Source organism: Diabrotica virgifera, chromosome 4 (genome assembly GCF_917563875.1).
Source record: "Diabrotica virgifera virgifera chromosome 4, PGI_DIABVI_V3a".
In the NCBI taxonomy this organism is placed as follows: domain Eukaryota; kingdom Metazoa; phylum Arthropoda; class Insecta; order Coleoptera; family Chrysomelidae; genus Diabrotica; species Diabrotica virgifera.
Window position 1 is genome coordinate 219041497 of NC_065446.1, and position 21981 is coordinate 219063477.

The window sequence follows — 21981 nt, forward strand, 5'->3', positions numbered from 1 at the left end:
AAATGGCCGTTTTTTACAATTGCATTATATATTCTACAAATAATTTTTTTATTTTTTAAAGCTTTAAAATGAAGATCTTTCAATTCCAAACATAAAAAAAATTGTAAGGCCAGATTAACGAATTTGTTGCTTTGATATTATAAATTGTTTATCCCAGAGGTCGAAGGCTATAACTTTTTGAAAAAAAATCGTAAAGAGTTGGTGAAACATCCAATCTCCTTCTAAAGAGTTATATTTTCATATTCTGATGTAAATAAATGCGTAAAACATTTTTAAACCTCTAATTTTTGGGTTTGAAAATAAGGGGGCAGATTTCGTTATAAACATTTAGAGCTGAAGCGGCCCTGTACAAATTATGAGTTTTTAACTTACAGATTATTGTTGCTGAAGATTAAACGAAGATTTATAAAAAAATAAAAAATTTCTACGACCAACTGAAGCCGAGATAATTTTTTGGTTTGAAAATAAGGTGGCAAATTTCGTTATAAACATTTAGAGCTGAACCGGCCCTGTACATTCTATGAGTTTCTAACTTACAGACTATTGTTGCTGAAGACGAAACGAAAATTTATAAAAAAATTAAAATTTTCTACAACCAACTGATGCCGAGATAATTGTTTTTTTTTTTTCTTAAATCGTAGTGCCTTTATTTATAACAATTAAGAAATTATTTTACAGTCATTGACTAAAGAAAGACTTATATTATCTTAAAATAGAAATTATTATAAAATATAATTACATTTAATTATTAAAAATTATTTTTTAAATCGGTGCTTTTGCAAGCGGCCGAATTTTGCAAATCTCGCTTCAAATCCGCGCACTCAGAAAATTTTTACGTAGCTTGTATTAAATTTTGACAGAAAACAATTTAATAATATTACCATTATAATATACAGTTTATTTACCACTGTATTTGTTTTTCTTGATAAACTTTATATGTGAAATCCAAAAAGAATAGTCACTACAAGAACAAAAAGTTTTATATTGTATATTATAGTAAGAAGTAACATTATTATTATTATATTTATATAACAATGAAAAAATTAAAAATATAGTTATATATTTCATATACAGGGTGTCCCAGACTAATTTAGCCACGCTATATCTCTTAAACGAACAGAGATTTTCAAATAGGACAAAAAGTGACATATTCTACTTGTAATACACTTTAATATGGCGTACAAAAAAATCATCCCCCAAATATTCATCCCTTAGTTACAACCCCTAAGTTTAATTTTTTTAATAGCACCCTGTATATTTTTTTATAGTTTTGGATGTGGTCTTTTATCGTCTATTCAACACATTTTTTGAAAATAAAATCGGTTCGTAAATATCCAAGAAACTAGGTATCAGTTTATTTTTGTTAGTTGTGTGTCCCATACTAATTTATCCAGGCTATATTTCTTAAACGAATAGAGATTTTTGAAAGGGACAAAAACTGATCTATTCCATTTGTAATAAACTTTCGTATGGTGTAGAAAAAATTCATCCTTAACTTACAGGGTGCTATTTAAAAAAAATAAAGTTAGGGCTTGTAACTAAGGGATGAATATTTAGAGGATAATTTTTTTTCTACGCCATACTAAAGTGTATTACAATTATGTAATAGATCAGTTTTTGTACTGGAAATATAGCCTGGATAAATTAGTCTGGGACACATAATTAATAAAACTAAACTGATATTTTCTTGGTTATTTACAAACCGATTTTATTTTCAAAAAATGTGTTGAATAGACGATAAAAGACCACATCCAAAACTATAAAAAAATATACAGGATACTATTAAAAAAATTAAAATTAAGGGTTGTAACTAAGGGATGATTATTTAGGGGATGATTTTTTCTACGTCATATTAAAGTGTATTTATTACAAGTAGAATAGACCACTTTTTGTCCCATTCGAAAATCTCTATTCGTTTAAGAGATATAGCGTGGCTAAATTAGTCTGGGACACCCTGTATATATCGCACACCTAGTTCAATTGTGCCACAACTGCAAAAAATTCGAATTTTGTGTTAAGGCTGTAAAATATTGCCTATATAATGGCCCATCTAATGCAATACAGCCTGAACTAAAATATTGTTTTGGATAAGTATAAATTAAGTTACTTCGGTATTTCACTGTAGGGTTTTTGGAGGTTTTGAAAATGCAATACGGCCATAACTGGGAGATGTGGCGATAATATACACTGCCACAATACAACCGATGTAATTCAATACGTTCAATACGGCCACAACTGCAAAAATCAAGAGAGATGTGGCGATAATATACACTGCCACAAGCCACAATACAACCGGTATAATTCAATACGGCCACAACTGCAAAAATCAATTGATTTTTTCATTATATTGCCGCCGTATCTCCTAAGTATTGTTTTATAAATGACTTTCTTCACAATGCAATATCGCCATAACTATAAAAACAATAATAACGTTTTATTTTTAATAAATTGTAATAAGATCCAGCCAATAAGTGTATAATTTACTACCTAAATTGTAATTTTGAAGCCAGTCACTCTCAAAATAAATTATTTACAGGGCACAACGCATTTACTACAGAACGTTTTGCTCATTTCTCGAGAATATTGTGTTTTGCACTTGTGGCACTATTATATTGAACTAGGTGTGCGATATGTACCTATCATTTTTGTAATATTATTTCTTCAGAAATGAAATTTCACATATAAAAGGTTATCAAGAAAAACAGATACAGTGGTAAATAGACTGTATATTATAATGGTAATATTATTAAATTGTTTTCTGTCAAAATTTAATACAAGTTACGTAAAAATTTTCCGAGAGCGCGGATTTGAAGCAAGCCGGGCGATTTGCAAAATTCGTCCGCTCGCAAAGCACCGATTTTAAAAATAATTTTTAATAATTAAATGTAATTATATTTTATAATAATTTTTATTTTAAGATAATATAAGTCTTTCTTTAGTCAATGACTGTAAAATAATTTCTTAATTGTTATAAATAAAGGCACTACGACTTAAGAAAAAAAAAACAATTATCTCGGCTTCAGTTGGTTATAGAAAATTTTTATTTTTTATAAATCTTCGTTTTGTCTTCAGCAACAATAATCTGTAAGTTAGAAACTCATAGGATGTACAAGGCCGCTTCAGCTCTAAATGTTTATAACGAAATTTGCCCCCTTATTTTTAAACCCAAAAATTATCTCGGCTTCAGTTGGTCGTAGAAATTTTTTATTTTTTTATAAATCTTCGTTTCATCTTCAGCAACAATAATCTGTAAGTTAAAAACTCATAGGATGTACAGGGCCGCTTCAGTTCTAAATGTTTATAACGAAATTTGCCCCCTTATTTTCAAACCCAAAAATTAGAGGTTTAAAAATGTTTTACGCATTTATTTACATCAGAAAATGAAAATATGGAAATATGAAAAGTTATAGCCTTCGACATTTGACCTCTTGGGATAAACAATTTATAATATCTAAGCAACAAATTAGTTAATCTGGCTTTACAATTTTTTTTATGTTTGGAATTGAAAGATCTTCATTTTAAAGCTTTAAAAAATAAAAAAAAAATCTTTGTACAATAAATAATGCAATTGTAAAAAACGGCCATTTTGGACCTTTCGCAGGCTGTTTTGCAATAACCAATAAACCAAATTAAACTTACCGTACCTCAAATTGTAGGTTTTTTAATTTACTACAACTTTCTATTAAAAAGTTTTTCTCTAAAATCAATATCCTAAGCTGCAAAATTAAAAATTATTAAAAATTGCAAATTTAACAAATGAAAATCGCAATAAAAAAAAGCGCACAATATTTTTGGTTACATTTTAGTAGAAGTTATGCCTGGCATCGTCCTTGACAACACCTGATAGGTTTCAAAAATTCCTGAATTATATCCTGAAATCGACCTGTTTTTCACCCACAGCCTGGGGTAGGTATCAAACTTTAAAAATCGGACGGTAGGTACCTTATTTGTTGAGAGTTTACAATATTTCTTGTTAAATACTTTTTTGCTATACCTACCTACTCGTTCTATATGCAAAAAGCTCTCTACTAAAGAGAAACTTGAATCGATATGCAGACACTTAAGGTCGTTTAGCTGGTGTCGTTGAGAGGTTTTAAAATAGACACTTTGTTTAATTTCTTGCTCAATTTAAAAAGTGCAGTATAAGTAAGATTTTATTCAAGTATGTCTATAAAATTACTTTTACCGTTACAACATTCAACAGAAGTAAACCTTTTATCTTTTAAAAGCACAATCTAAAGTATAATATGAATTGGCACACCTTTATTTTCATAGTAAACTTCTTAAAGAAGCGAAATTAAACTTTGCTTTGCGCGTACTTAAAACAGTTAAACAATGATAAATTAATATTTGTATTGTAAATGAGTTTAAAAGTCTCTCAAATTATACTAAAAGGTGTACAAACATCAAAACCAGTTTTGTTGAGGACTTATGTGCTACTTTCTACATGTGCATACATACTTTATTCATAGATAAAATAATTATTCTTGAAATGTTTTGAACATATAGGCAATTAACATTACAAGATCTCAACGAAAGCGGCCTCTTTCGACAGACAAATAAATGACAATTGACATGACATTGACTGGTAGTTGGTAGTGACAGTGACAGTGACATTCGGAATAAATACTTCAAAGAGAAAATTAAGAAAGTTCAAAAAGAAATAATTTAAACAATACTAAGTAGAAAATGTCGTATGTAACAGGACCAAATGTTGTTAATTATGCCTGTAGTTGCGGGTTGTTAAAACCGATACCGTATCTATATTTTTGCAGATATTGCACACAGCTTCGATGCAGCTTTTGCGTGTGTCATGAGGTAATTTTATTCCAGATTCATATTATGGTATTATGTATTGTTATGACCAAATTTAGTACTATTTTTACCAGGAATAACCACAATCTTACTTTAAAATAAGTTTATTTGACGTTTTGATTTCCACATCTGAAATCGTCCACAAAATATAGAAAATTAAGAAATTGATCATGTATAAGCAGTAAAAATAGTATTGAGATCATCATATTTCTGTTCGCCATTATCCCTAAGCGGGATCGGCATACCTAATCGCATTTCTCCATAAGCTTCTGTCTTGGGTCATATCAACATCAACCTCCTTTTCCGACATGTTCAGGTCTCGCTTTAAGCGTCCTCCCCTCAGATCTTCTTCAGTTTTCCTGCCCTACTTGTTCCAGGAACTCTCTGTTCAGTAATTCTTATTGGGTCATTAACAATTCAACATTGAACATGACCAAAGCATCTTAACCCATTAACGCCCAAATTAATTATTTTTTGAATTTTTGGGTAATTTTTATATATCTTAAAGATGTTGGTTAAAACTGACTAAAAATAATTTTTTTTTGTAAAATTTATGTACAGAGATTAAAAAAAATGCTGATACCATATGATATCAGTGGGCGTTTAGGTTCATTTTATTGCAAAAATTAAAACTAAAATTACGTATTATTCATTTTGTATGAAGTGCTGCAAAACAATTAAAGATAATCCCACGTTACATTTTTGGCACATTGTTCGACCAAAAGATTTACAATCTCTAACTGCACATTGTCTTCTTCAGCAAGAAACTCTTATATGAAATGATCTATAGCATCAAACTGTACATCTGGATAAATATTCTTGATAAGAGCAGTTCTAGCTCTTTTTGGAGCAGTACCATACTTGTTCAAATAAACTTGTATGATTTTCCCGTCTGAGATCTAGAGTCTATGCATTACGATTTTTTTTTCTGCATAAATACCATTCGTTCTGTATAGCTACGTCTATAAGTTATCTATAATTCGGTAAAAAGCTACTCCTTGGTCCATAAGATCAGTTTCCCCATCTTATTATTATAGGCTTCAATTCATTGAGGACGAGGCAGCAATATGTTTCTTTTTTCTTTCTGAGAAGATCTCCGAACCTGTCGTAATGGTTGGACACCAGAATTTGTAGAACACCTTGTCACTACTGAGTTGGCCATCCAACGAACTTGTGGAATACTATTATTTTTTCAATTACTTGTTCATACTTCTCTCGATCCTTTTTTTTTAAACAAGTTTTTGCTAGTCAAAGTACATGATCGGGATATACGATTTTCTCGTATCGTGCATAATGCTCTATATCGTAGATTACGAAGGAAGGAAAACAAGTTTAGGCCAATAAACGAGTTATTTGTATGTAAAAAATGGTAAATTCGGTTCTTTTAGTTCTTGTAACATAAGAATCAATGGTGTTGACGCTTTGGCAAACAATTTCTCCTAAACGCCCATGGATACCATATGGTATCACGCTAATTTAGGGCTTCAGATCAAAAGCAAATTAAAATTGATTCTAAATATTTATACTCAAAACAAATATTTGATGTATTTACATTACCGTTTATATCAAACTTTTACTAAAATATGCAATACTACTGCGAAAAGATACTTGCGCCTGTTGAACATCCATAATTTCGACTGAAAATAAAAACTGTTTAGGAAAAAAAATTGCAAATCAATAAAAAAATACAGAAATCAGCTTACAAATGAGGTAGAATAAAAGTCTGTCATGTCTGCTAACCTTGAAACCGAAAATATTCAAGTTCCCACTAAAACAATTCCAGTGGAGCCTCAATACCTATAGACTATGGTTCAAGTTCCTATCTCTGTAAAACTATTAAATTAGGAAATACATTATCTCTGCATATTGATTTCTTTATGAACGACTTTACTGCGTTTTCCACACAATTACATTTATATTTAACTTAATGTTCTAATTTCAAGACTGATTTGTCAATTTCAAAATGTTTTAGATATTTAGATTTTTTACTTTACTTTATATTATAGGACTAGCTCTCAATTGTTAAATGAGAGCAAGTAATTTTATTTTTTTGTTGTTCTTTATTATGTATTTACCAATTTTGTACCTACTAGCACTAGTTCTTATTTTGAATTCTTTTATAATTTGTGTGACATTTTAATTGTATCATGTACAAATGGACTTCAGTCCGTCAATAAATAATAAATAAATAAATAATATTGAGAGGGATTTTGATACCATATGGTATCCGTGGGCGCTAATGGGTTAACCTATACTTCCTCCTTTTGGAATCAATTGGTGCCACCCCTAGATTTCCCTTAGTATACACATTTTTTATTACTCCCCCCATTCATATAAGCATTCTCATTTTGGCCAGATGCATTTGTTGCTCCTCTTTCTTTTAAACTGCCCAACATTCAACAACAGCTGTGCATCAATAATACCTGGAGAGATAAAACGCATACTTTGTATCTAGCAAACTTATGCATACTTTGTATCTTCCATGCATGAAACTAATGGCAAACCAGCTACCGCCTGTTATTAAGAAAACACATGTTATTTTTATGAACGATCTAGACTCAGTACATTGAAAAAAAGATGATTGGGGTGTTTTCACATAATATATTAAGTACAATTTCTGACGTTTTGGTTTGTTTACTTTTGTGGCTGTCAGTTTGTTGAATTTTTTGCGTTATTTTGTCGAATTTTTGCATTTTGAATTTGAAGTTTTTTATAGTATACAAACAGTTGTTTTCACAACTAATTTTATGTTGGAGTTTGAAATTTTATGGTAAGTTTATGTTATTTTATGATTAATTTTGACAACATACGAAGCTAACCTCATTGACACAGTTAAGGAATGCGTGTGTTTAATGTTCTGCCAAAGTGAATAAAATAACAAAAAGAAAATATGATATTGAATTTTTTTATAAATTTTTATTTATTTATTAATCAGTGATAATAAAAGAATTTATTAAGCTACTTCAAATGTAGCTGTAATTATGCACCAAAATTTTAAAGCAAAACTTAAATTTGACATTGTATTTATTTGATAATGTCACATTTTATACTATAACTATAACCAGTGATTGGAGTAATACCCACTTTCTATCACTTGCTGTTGCCTTTAGTAAATTTCCTACTTATTTCGTATGCTTTAAATTTTAAATGATGACGCATGGGTAAAGACTCGTGGACTCAACTGTACATGAAATTTATCAGTCTCTCCTTCACCTGTTTTAACACTTTTTGTTACTCTCTCATACATATCCCTCACAATCTTTACATATTCACCAGGGACTCCTTTCTTACTGAGTGTCCACTGCATAACCTCTCGAGGAACTGTATCATATGCTTTCTTAAGATCAATGAATACCATATGAGCATGTGTTTCTGTATTCCTGTATTTTTCCATCAACTGCCTTATAATGAAAATTGCATCTGTTGTTGATCTGCCCTGCATAAAGCCAAATTGATTATCAATTATTTTGGTTTCTTCACATATCCATTCTATCAATTTCTCTCTCACATATTTTCACGGTGTGACATATTAGTTTTTTAAAATAGTATTAAGATGTCACAAGAAAATAGCTTTAAGACAATGACATGATCAAATGTTAAAATGATTTTTAGGTTGATTCAAATTTTTGTGGAAAATGTTCAGAAAATATTCCAACATCGGAAGCCAGAGTAAAGAAAAATAGATGTGGAAACTGTTACAACTGTCCCAGCTGTGAGCAAGAATTATCTCCAAGAATGGCATCAACGAAAGCTCCAGCTGAAGGAGAAGAGAAGGTTACTACCAAGAAAATGTATTATTTGTATTGCCAATTCTGTAGGTGGAGTTCTAGAGATGTTGGTATACCAGATCAATCTACAGGTATTTTAATCTTTATCTTTTCTAAACCACATACAATGTATATCTTTATGGGTATGGCAAAAGTTTATTTTAGAAAAACATGCAGTCTTTTTAGTTTAGCGGAATAAAAAAAAATTTAAAGTTACTACTGCGTTTCTAAATTTCACTACCCTTTTGGCACCTTTTAAACATAAATTACTGTTGCATTGCTATTACACAAGTAATTTTTAAGATAGAGAAAGAATAACATGTTTTTAATAGGTTCACACTTTCAGATGTTCCACTGGCATAGCTTCTGTGTACACACTATTTTCAATCAGATGCCACCGGCACTGCTACTGTGTGTAAATTTCAACAATTTTCTAATGACTGTATAAAAGTGGCACATGAGACAAATATCTAATATTGGCTCCGAGCTGAAAGTGTTAAGTGGCAGGTATTGTTTCCATAAACTCAAAATATTGTTTGTCTACCCAAATCGGTCAGCTACAAAATTATTTTTTGTTTACTTGTGTCCACAAAATTCACTGTACAACAGTGGTTTATTAATTCAATTAGTAAAAAGACCTCTGTGGTTGAAATCGAACAATGTGACTAATGCTTAGGTAAAAAGAAAATGTAATAACAAAAATGTGCATTCCCAAAAAATGTTAATTTTAAAGGACAATTAATACTGTTAAGCCTAATGGTAGTGGTATATTTAGATATTTATTCATAACTAAAATACAATGGAACATGTAAAGAATTGGAAGAAAGTAGCAATGAGAATTGGAGAGACTCGTGATGAAGATCCATTTTAAGAATCAGAGAGTGAGTTTGTAGCCACAGATTATGAGCAATATTATTCACTAGAAAGATCAATGACATCGAAATTATTAGACAAAAGAACAGAAATGACTATCTACAGAACATCAATTAATTTATTGTAACCTATGGTTGTAAGACCTGGGTAATGATAAAAAAGTGCAGCTCGTGACATTCGAGAGAAGGATACTAAGAAAACTATATGGCCCAGTGCAAGAGGAACATCGATGGCTTAGTGTGAAAACCTCGTATCTCATTAAATTACAATTTTACAGGAGAGGCAAAAAACTGATTTTCTGCATAATATAACCTAAAAACAAAAATTACTGTTACATATTTTTAATTCGAGCACATTGAGACAAATATCTGATATTGGCCTAGAGCTAAAAGTGTTAAATGTGGCTATTAAATTGGAAATACAAATATTCACTATGAAAAACACGTAAATATCCTTGCAGTATGTAGAGCCTTTGCCCAAGTAACTATGATAACCTCGTATATCTTGATATATTATGTGTTTTTCATCTTAAATGAGGTTGTGTTTATTATTATTTACGAGGTTTTCATTTTTGATAGCTTATTGCACACCTCTAAATACTAGGTTGATACAGTACAAATCTTTTGACTTAAGGTTCATAAAATGTTTCTGTATGCAGGACTACCTTTTACTGTTCACCAAAAACAATTCTCCAAGTCGAATTTCACAAACAAACACTCCTAATTAAGTAACAAATTCTTGGTTATAAATATACATGGTATACACACTAAATCAAGAGAGCAATTCAGGAGCTTGGAGGAGTAAGGGCGAACCCGAAAAATGGTCATTTCAAAAACAGTCTCATATTTTTCACATACTTTTAAAGAATGCGTCTGTATATTATAACAGCATGTTTCGCCCTTCATACTCCTAAAATTTCGTAAGAAATAATATTCCAATCCATTCCTGTCAGAAGCTGAACTGCATAATGGTCTAGAAGAGTAAGGGCGAATCCACAGGCTTTCGTTGCGTTTCGTTCGCCCTTCTCCTCTGTTAACGCGTCGGTGTTTCTGCAATTCTGTAGCTTAGTAGCTTTAATTGGTGAGATACAGTCTTGTGTTGTATGCAGATTGCGTTGTATGCAGATTGAATTGTATGTAGATTGCGTTGAATGCAGATGCATTGTTCTTGAGTTTTCCTGTACGATCGTGTATAAGGCGCCGGTGTTTCTGTAATTCTGTAGCTTAGTGGCTTTAGTTGGTGAGATACAGTCTTGCATTGTATGCAGATTGCGTTGTATGCAGATGCATTGTTCTTGAGTTTTTCTTTACGATCGTGTGCTTGTAGTTTTTAATCGTATTTTAAGGAAAAACCAAGGTGCATTAGCGTTTAACTTGCTTAGTTTTTTCTGATTTATTTTCAAAATGAACGCCGAGAATACGACAAGGCGGAAGCAAAAAAACACGGAACAATGGGTCGTTAACGTATGTAAAGCCAAACGAAACTGTGGTGAAGCATACGTTTCAAGAAATACAAAGAAACCTGTATCTGCGCGCACAATCGGACTGCCTTGTAAGTGTCGTAAAACGTGTTTTGAAATGTTGGGCATGGACAATATCAATATGATTTTCAATAATTTTTGGCAAATCGGCAACTACGATAGTCAAAACCAATATCTTTCAAAAGCGCTAAGTTTCAGTAACTGTAAAAATTCTTTAATTACTGGCAGAGCAAGTAGGAAGCTTCGGACCATCGGATATAGTGTTTCAATCAATGGTGAAAGAAAATGTGTTTGTCGTCATACTTTTATCAGCATCCATGGCATAAGTGAAAAAAGAGTTCGCATTGTTTTAAACAAGCAGACCACCACAGGAACTGTGCTGAGTGATAACAGAGGGAAGTTAAGTCCAGGCAATAAAATGGGTGGGTATAGAACTCAGTTGGTCAGAGATCACATTGATTCTCTTGTTACTGTTTCCAGTCACTACAACAGAGCCAAAAGTCCCTTTAGAAAATATATGCCACCGGGCTCATCAATTACTGAGGCATATAAAGCTTACACGGAATGGCTAAGAAACACATCTCCTGAAGCACTGCCTGTGACAGAGTCCTACTATCGAAATATTTTTGTAAACGAATTCAATATAGGTGTTCAGCCTCCTTCTGTTGATGAGTGTAATACTTGCTCTAAGATTAAAATTGAACTTGATGGGTTAAAAACTAGTAACTTGAATTCTCCCAGAATAATTAAATTGGATACGGACCTGAAGGTTCACTTAGCAAATTAGAAAGCTGCTCAGCAAATGATGAAAAGCTACGAAAACAACCAGGATGAAAATATTGAAGTTGTATGTGTTGATTTACAACAAGCATTACCCACGCCTAAACTTACCTGCAACGTGCAATATTACAAAAGAAAAATGTGGACTTACAACTTAGGAATCCACAACATTAAAACAGGAACAGCCATGATGTATGTATGGGATGAAACCATCGCCAAGCGCGGATCGTGTGAAATAGCCAGTTTCCTCAGTCACTATTTGGAGAACTTTGTTAACGAGCAAGTGCGAAAAGTTATAATTTTTAGTGATAACTGTGCCGGTCAAAATAAGAACATAAACGTTGTTTTGTCTAACCTCCGCCACATTCATGCAAATCGCTTTGATCTTATTAAGCACGTTTTTTTAATGTCGGGGCATTCAATGATGGGTTGTGATCGAGATTTTGGTTCAATTAAATTAAAGATCAAGGACTGTGAGGTATTTTCAAAACAACACTATATCCATTTCATTGAACACACGAAAAAGAAGAACAAATTCCAAGTTGTTAATGTGACGAGGGAAATGGTTAAGGATTTCAGCGTTCTTCAAAAAGCAGCAACTAAATCTCAAATATTGGGAGCTAACTTCAAGGATGGCAGAATATTCGAATTTTCAACAGATTTTAAGATGGGCTTTAAAACTCAAATCGCATACAACACGGATATTTCTACAAGTGTGATACTCCAAAAGGGGCGAAAGAGACTTTATGATACCACAAATTTTAATTTAGATAATATAGAACTTCCTCTCAAATACCAGGGTGCTCTCAAGCTTAGAGAATAAAAGAAAAAGGACTTACTAGATCTTCTTGATTATGTACCCATGCCATACAAGTGTACTTTACAAGAAGCTATAAGTGGAGGAATTGGTATAAATGAAGACGAAGAAACCGTAGACGATGAAAATCAAATTGAATTCAATTAAAGCTTTCTTTTTGAATTTTATTAAAAACACTAGGGATGTTTACTTTTATAGAATAAAAAGTATTAAACCTCATTTTTTTATTTCATAAAAATCTTGCAAAATCCTTAAGTTTTTAAGATCTACCTGAAGGATTACCATACCCTAGGAAAAGATTAGGGTGTAATATGCATAACAGTAGAGAAACTAAATTTGCATAAAGTTTATTGTATATTGTAACTTTTATTAGTACTTGGAGATAAACTTTCCGCTTTCAAAGGCGCCTTTCATTATTCTATTCAAAGCAATATTGTAGTGATGAGCCGATGTACCGATCGAACGTGACACCGACAAAAACTATTTAGAAAGTGAATATAAGGCATAAATAAGGATTATTATAGTAATTTTACAAGTTAATACTTTATTACATCAATTTACTATTTTAGTTGGGAACAAGCCATAAAACTAAAATAATAATTCATAAGATTTACTATACACGTTTTATTCACTTTGAAGATTTTTTGTCGGCATTGTAATATAGATTATACACCGTATCCCTCGGTAGACCGCACGCTATAGTAGAGATGCGACGATAAACCGCATAATCTAGTAGCATCACTTGTTCGCCCTTACTATTCTAACATGTTTGTAAACTTTAACTCAGTTTTCCCGAAACATCGTTTTTGCAGTTCGCCCTTACTCCTCCAAGCTCCTGAATTGATATGCTTCTTTTCATGAGCATTTTTCAGTGCGTCACAAATGATAGAAAAAAAAGTAAGCCCATGATAATATACATTTTAGTGACATGACATTTTAGTTAAATCTGACAGTTGTCACATTTTATTTGCAATTTGGCGTAACATCAAATCAATTGTGTTTATTGCATTTATAAAATGGTATTTTCTTTGATTTGTATAGTCTTATAAATTGTTCAGATTATATTCGTAGATATATTATATAACTCGCAAATTATTTTATTTTCGATTATGGCGCCATCTATTGACAACTAGAATAAATGTTATAAATGTCACCGACGAAATGTAATCACCGACGTGCGTTTTTTCTGTCACATACAATTTAATGCCTTAGAAAGAAATCGAAAAACTGTGACGCACTGAAAGATCCTCATGAGAAAAAGCATATACGTGATTCCTTTTTTCGGCTGTAGAAAATAGTCTAGTGTATTAAAACCACTTCGAAAAAAAAATGAGATACGAGGTTTTTACACTAAGCCATCGATATGGCACATGGAGAAGAATCAAGAAATGATAAGATTAATGAATTGAATAAAGGGCCTGATATAAGAAGAATTGTTAAAAGTTAGAGACTGTCATAGGTCCAGAGACAAGAACACCAAAATCAACAAAGAAAATATTACAATGGAAGCAAATAGGATGACGAAAAAGGGAAGGCCTATACTTAATTTAAATTCAAGATGCAGTAGAAATAAACAAACCAAGACACGATAGTGTTGGAAGTGGAGACCGTATGGTATTCGACAGCATACAGTGTTGCCATTTATAGGTCGTAACATTTAATTACATTATAATAATCTAGTACAATAAGCCAATTCGCCATAGTAAGACTGCTTTATACTAGATGGCTTCCAGAAAAATCTAGTATAGTTCAATAAAAAATTCACACTGCAAATATACAAATTTCTTTTATGTTCTTTCTTCTAAATATTTCTATATTTTACAGTCACTGGAGGATGGCCTGAAAGAGAAAATGTCCATGCTAATAGATTGCAGGAATTAGTGGATATGTACAAGGCTATAGTTGTTGCTCAGAAACAACAACAAGAAAAGGATAAGAAGAAGCAAAGAGGAAAATACGTGAGCTATACAGTGAGTAATTTTATTTTTATCTAAAATATAACTTAATTATATTTGAAAATGTCCAGTTGTCATTAGAAATTTATAGTTTCCCCCCCCCCCCCCCCTTCTAGTTTACGATTCACATTTATTGTCCAAGTAAATAGGGTGTTCAAAAAAATGTAATTGGGTAGGCTATGAAATAAAAACATACTAACCTAACTTGTTTATATTTCTTGGATTCCTTTAAAACAAAACTTTAAAGAAATACTCTAAACGGGTTACAGTCCTTCTGGACATACGAATGGTATACAGAAGAGTTATTTGTCAAGAGTGTAATACAAAGTTGTAGAATTCTCTGAAGCATGTGAGCAGGGCTGGTGATAACCAGCCAAGGAGGCATTGCAGGCAGGCTCCCCTGTTTGGAGAGTGCCAAAATGAACTTTTTTTTGCTGATGTACAAAATACTAATTAAAAAAACCAAAGGGCGCCTATGCTAGTTTTGCAGGCAGGCACCTTTTACCCTAGTGCCGAGACTGCATATGAATACTCTTTCAAATCATACACATATTTACAAGTAGGCATTTGTTGATTACAGCTTGTATTCTTCTTCTTCATGTGCCTTGTCCATTGCGGACGTTGGCTATCATAGCAATCTTAATTTTGTTTGCAGCGTTTCTGAAGTCGATCGATGTTAGTCCAAACCATTAGCTTAAGTTTTGCAGCCATGAGTATCTTCTTCTTCCGGGTCCGCGTTTGCCCTCTACTTGACCCTGTATTATCAGTTGGAGTATATGATATTTATCATGTCTCATAATATGACCGAGGTATTCAAGTTTCCGTTTCTTAATTGTGAAAGAGATTTCTTTTTGTTTTCTCATTCGACAATATCTCTACGTTGGTGGTGTGAGTCATCCAGGATATTTTGAGGATACGTTGGTACCCCCACATTTCGAATACCTCCAGCTTGTATGAAAATAAAAGAACAAATGATTTTGTAGATGTAATCCTGGCAAGACACTCCTTCTAGTTTTAACAGTTTCCAATGTCCTTTACTACTAATGTCAAAATTTACCCGAATTTGTATATGAAATGTCTGAATATTTTTTAATGTAGTTTGATGTTTGAATGTTATTTTTAGGATAGAACTGGAGTAACGGCAGCTGCTCTCCGTAAGAGAATTGGACTTCCAGCTGATTTAACTCATCCTCTGCTTAAATCCAAGCCTAAAGAACCAGAACCAGCGAAAGCTGAAACAGAAGTGGAAAAGTTGCCTGCTGATATATTCACTAAGCCCATCAATCTGATGGAAAGTAAGTAATGCATGGGTTCGTGTTATTGGCTTTAGCAGTTAGCCCATATGCCATATTTCTTGTTTTATCTAACGCTAACATTTTTACAATGTATGTATTTCTTTTACTATATCTGCACATATGATCCAATGGGCCGTTGAAGATCAAACAGATGCCCTGAGTATTAACAGAGAAGATCTAGCAGAAACGTGGAGATTATATTCTCGGGATCTATATAAAGATAATCAATGCCAGGAACTTTTTCACCAAGCCTCTGAAGAAATTGAAGAAGAACTTAATATACTCGAAATAAAATCAGACTGACGATCAGTAAACTCAAGATAAGAAAGAACCAGGTTCAGATATGATAACAGCAGAAGTGCTCAAATCCATAGAAGAATCCAGAATAAAATTGCTTCACTTGCTCTGTAACAAAATATATCATTCCAAGATATGACCTAATTACTGGAAAAAATCTAGAATAACGACGATACATAAAAAAGACAGTTTCTATAAATACGACAAGTATATAACCATCTCACATGCCAGTAAAATAATGCCACACATAATCAATGAGAGACTGAAAACTTTTCTATAAATAGAAATACCCCAAGAGCAAACTGGATTTGCGCCAAAATTAGAAGTAGTCGAGAACACCTTCTGAACATGAGACAAGTAATAGAAAAATCTAGGGAATTCAATATCCCACTTACACTTGTTTCATAAATTATCACAAAGAATTCGATAGGGTCAATGGCCAATGGCAACACTTATGGCAGATATACTGGAACGGTTAAAATGCTTGACACACTCTCAAACGAATTCCATCCAGAATAAGAATATATACTGTCTCCACAATATCTAAGTAACATATATGGGGGCACATTATGAGAAGAGTACTTGAAGGATAAAAGTCTCAATAAATGGCAGAAACATAAACAGCCTCTTTTTGTAGATGACACAGCACTTCTTGCCAAATAGTCAAGAAGAGTTAATTGATCTCATTCGACTGGTTGAAAATGAAAGTCAAATATTAACACAACATATCAAAGACAAAGATCATGATAATAAAAAAAAATAAAAATTCCATTTTTATTCAGTTGCATTGCGAAGGCAAAATAATCTTATTTTTCACTTAGAATACGGAGCGCAGTCCAGCCCTCTGAATCGACGATTTTCGACTCTTGTTGGAGTCTTATCGGAGAGACGTAGGCCTGCTACTCCATACTCTAAGTGACCAACACCGAGAGTTTATCCCCCACACCGCAACTGACGTGAATGTACTAGGTGACTAGCGTCATCTGACAATTGAAAGATGAAGTAGTTTTCAATCCTAATAGCAATATTAATAATATTTAAAAATATTAAAATATTACTAAAAGATTTTTAAATTGAAAACTTATTGGTCGATTTCCTTGGTAACACCTCCATGGCTTCTAAAGTTTGCAAGCCAGATGGATGCTGAAGCGAAGAAGACAAGAGGGAATTCCAAAACTTACAATTCACGACCCCGTCTGTTCAGCTGGTAAATTTTAACAGAAAATGGACCTAGTTACTCAAAGAAGTAACGACCAAAAATAAAAATAAAATAAAATAAAAATTCCATTTTTATTCAGTTGCAATGCGAAGGCAAAACAATCTTATTTTTCACTTAGAATACGGAGTCTTATTTTTCACTTAGAATACGGAGCGCAGACCAGCATTCTGAATCGACAATTATCGACTCTTGTTGGAGTCTTTATTCAAATACCTAGGAACGTGGCTTTTTGAAGACTGGGCATCGGACAGGGAAGTAAAATGTCGCATTGAGCAAGCTCGACAAGCTTTCGTAAAATTCAGGAAGGTACTGACCTACTCAGAGTTCGACCTTACACTGAGACTAAGGTTTACTAAATGCTACGTGTGGTCGGTGCTGCTATATGGCATAGAGGGCTGGACACTCAAAACGAGGGATATAAACAGATTAGAAGCCTTCGAAATGTGGCTTTATCGCCGTATCCTAAAGATACCATGGACGGCGAAAGTCACAAATGTGGATGTCCTTAAAAGAATCAACCAAGAACGTCAGCTTTTCGAAAACATCAAGAAAAGAAAAACGGCGTATTTGGGTCACATCATGCGAAACGAAAAATACCAGTTCCTTCAACTTATAATCCAGGGTAAAATTGAAGGCAAGAGAGGAATAGGACGCAAGAAAATGTCCTGGCTCCAAAACATAAGGCAATGGACAGGAATTAACGACATACAATCTCTGATACACATTTCAAGAAACAGAGAGTTAATGGAAAATGTGATCGCCAACATCCATTAGTGGATTTGCATTTGAAGAAGAAGAAGTTGGAGTCTTATCGGAGAGACGTAGGCCTGCTACTCCATACTCTAAGTGACCAACAACGAGAGTTTATCCCCCACACCGCAACTGACGTGAATGGACTAGGTGACTAGCGTCATCTGACAATTGAAAGATGAAGTAGTTTTCAATCCTAATAGCAATATTAATAATATTTAAAAATATTAAAATATTACTAAAAGATTTTTAAAATGAAAACTTATTGGTCCATTTCCTTGGTAACACCTCCATGGCTTCTAAAATTTGCAAGCCAGATGGATGCTGTAGCGAAGAAGACTACATAACAATTATCCACACATAACCACGATTGACCTGATTGGGGTTGTGAGCCCATACTTATATCTCGGATCATTGATCACAAACACAGGGTCACTACTCAGGAGAAAGGAAATGCTCTCAAACTTCACGAACTATAAAAATGAGGTTGATCAATTGCTTAATATTCTCAACGCCGATATATGAATGTGAATCTTGGACCCTAAGACAAACGGAAAGAAGAAAGATAGATGCCACTGAAATGTTCTGTTGGAGACGAATGCTACGAATTCCTTGGACCGACGATAGAAAAAATAATTCAATTTTAAGAGAGCCAAAAGTTGGCCAACGACTCTCCAGTAAAGTCCATCTCTAACAATTAAAATACTTTGGACATACTATGAGAGCAGACACTGAAAACGTGGAAAAACTTATCCAAGCAAAAGTAGAAGGTGGAAGATCACGAAGAAGATCCCCAACAAGATGGATCAACCAATTTACAGGATTATGCAAAAGACCTATACATGAGTTAAAAGAAATGACCAGAGACAGACACACATCACGATGACCACTTATCGAAGCACTTCGTCTGGTGGGTCTAATAAAAGAAGAAGAGATAGATGGCTAATTGTCCATTATTTTTGTTTTGTTTCTTAATTTCTGTTTATTTTTGTTTTTTATATCATTTTTTGAAGTTGTACTTCTTTAGGCACGAGGGTGAATTTTTTCATTGCCGGGCGCATGCGCACACCGACAGTATGGAACTGGTCGCTCAAACGTTATACGGGATTTGATTGGGTGTTAAAATCATCTGTCAATAATTATTGTTCAATATGGAGATTATAGATAAACAAAAATGTTGTGTATATTAGTTTTTATTATTGTGATGGCAGAAAAAAAAGCAAGTTTATAATAATTGTAGTGACTTTTTAAATAGTTTTTAAAAGCGAAAGGACGTAATAATTATTGTAAATATTTCAGTATCCTAATAAAAAATTATATAGGTACATACCTACCTATTTGGAAAATTTAAAATGAACCTACCAAAATAGTATATGTAATGCTTTGATTTTACATAATTTGGTTACCATCAAAATTTCTACCAATATTCACCTAATATATTGTTATTCCACAAACCATTCTTTTAATTCCACAGAAATCAAACTAATTTGATTAAATTCATATAAGTAATAAACAGATGTCAAAAAGTTTATGGTGTAAACGTTCAGTTGGTGTATATTCCCACATGACAGATACGCGAATTTGGCGAAGTGGGAAAGCGCTTTGATTTTCGATCGACGGGAAGTGGGTTCGATCCCAATGCAAGTTACTTTTTATATAAATTTTATGATTGTAAGTATATTATTATATCATTTTTTTTTCAGAAAATACGTATTTAGTTAAAATTTTTTGCAATAATTATTGTTCAGAAATAATTTCTTTGTGGTATTTTTCAATGTGTTTGTGTGTGTTTTATTCTTTTATTTTTTGGTATTTTAATAAAAATTTTGGAAAGTAGTAAGCATTAAAATTAGTTTAATATTTAAATTAAATATAAATAAACTGTTTAAAGTATATTGATTTCGTTGAAACCATATAATAGAAGTATAACTTCTTACGTGCGTACAAAGTACACACATTCTTTTTTATATACACAGGGACACTTGATACATTCCGGGACCTTTTAGAGTGATTTAGACGTAGCTGAGACCTGATCGTGGGTAAATTCGGGAAACATGAGGAAATTTAGACACCAAGGAATACTTAATTTATATATCTATTTTTATTTTCAACCTGTGCTCAAACAATGCGTTGTAAAGTGAGATGTAGTTTTTCATAACTTTCTGTTCGTATACAAAATATACATTATGGTAGAAAATATTAATCTAGTATGTTGTTTCAGTAACAACTGTTAGCCAACGTCTTTTACAACCCGAAGCTCAACCTACAACTGTGGATACGCTCTTTCCCGTTCATAAGCAGCTTTCGATCAAACGCACTCTCAGATGTAGAACTTGTGAGCATAACGTCAGCAAGCCAGAATACAATCCATGTTCTGTTAAATTTAAAATTCAACTGTTTGCCTAGTAAGTAAACTCATCATTTAATAATTGATTTTATGCAGGTTAAGCGGAGTCAGACAAGGTGACTGGTTAAGCCCACTGCTCTTTAATATAATAATTAACGAAATAATAGAAGCAGTACGTAAAGGTCACGGTTACAGAATGGGGGACAAAGAAATCAAAATATTATGTTATGCAGACGATGCCGCATTAATCGCCGAGGCAGAAGACTATTTCCAAATATTAACACACATCTTTAATACAACAGCTTAGAAATACAATATGATAATATCAGCAGAAAAAACCAAATGTATGACAACATCTAAATACCCACTACGATGAAAAATCGAAATTGATGGGAAAATAATAAAACAGGAAGCAAAGTTTAGATATCTGGGAATAGATATAACCAGTTACGGAGATGTTGAAGAGGAAGTACGACAACAAAGCTTAAAAGCAAGTAAAGCGGCGGGATCTCTTAATGACACAATCTGGAAGAACAAACACCTAAGACAAGAGACAAAAGCAATAATCTGTAAAGCAGCAATTAGACCTATATTGACATACATGGCAGAGACAAGACCTGACACATCTCAAACGAGACGACTACTAGAAACAAGAGAGATGAAAATACTTCGACGAATATCAGGGAAAAGTCTGTTGGATAGGGAGAGAAGCGAAAACATAAGATCATGCAATGTAGAAGACATAAATAGATGGGTGACAAAATGGAAACAGGAGTGGAACGAACACATTAGTAGAATAGCAGAGAATAGGATAGTACGAATAGCACGAGATAAGTCACCAAGTGGACGAAGAAGTATTGACAGACCAATAAACAGATGGTGCGATAATTTAAACAATTTAGGAGGCTAATATTGGAGAAGAAACAGGCTTTAAAGCCTACATACAAGAAGGAAAATATGCAGGTCTTTTAATACTTTAAATAACGTTCTTTATATTATTAACTTTCCTAAGTCTAAGTGAAATTTTAAAGGAAAATATCCAAGTAGAATCAAAGCAGACCCCATTTTTTAAGCATTTTATATCTTTATTTTATTTTTTTTTCTAAAATTGTTTTACTGAATATTTATAAAAAATATATATAAACAAAAATGATTTTTAATATTTGACATAATATACAATGTTCTTTTTGAAATGTTTGCTGCATGTAAATTTATTGCAGATGGAACATTTTGATCTAATTTTGTTACCTTTAGCCCTGGACACAAGCAACAACGATCTTTATATAATGTTTGATTTACTGCACCTTCTTCTGCCTCTATTCCAACACACATGTTTATCATAATTTCCGAGATAATTGAAAAAACTACTTAATACTAACCTAACAATTTACCGAACCACAATTTTAGATTTCATGTCTCATTGTGCACCGTCTCGGAAAATTATACGAGGAACTGTTAAAACTAGAGGAGTGAGCGAATAATTTGAGCATTTCCAAACAATACAGTTATTAAAGTAATGCTTCTACGTTAAAAATAACTGCTTTAACTCGCCATATCGGTGACGTGGTATTTTACTATCCCTGCTG

At 32.7% G+C, this 21981-nt stretch overlaps 1 protein-coding gene across 1 annotated transcript in view; it reads left to right on the forward strand.

Annotated features, from left to right (window-relative positions):
* The first annotated feature begins 4591 nt into the window (after nt 1-4591).
* Nucleotides 4592-21981, forward strand: part of LOC114326796 (dynactin subunit 4) — a 56036-nt gene continuing 38646 nt past the window's right edge. The window contains exons 1-5 of the mRNA XM_028275235.2: nt 4592-4818; nt 8428-8674; nt 14357-14502; nt 15611-15782; nt 20270-20453. Coding sequence (XP_028131036.1) covers nt 4690-4818; nt 8428-8674; nt 14357-14502; nt 15611-15782; nt 20270-20453 — 878 coding nt within the window. The 5' untranslated portion in view covers nt 4592-4689. The remainder of the gene's footprint in view (nt 4819-8427; nt 8675-14356; nt 14503-15610; nt 15783-20269; nt 20454-21981) is intronic.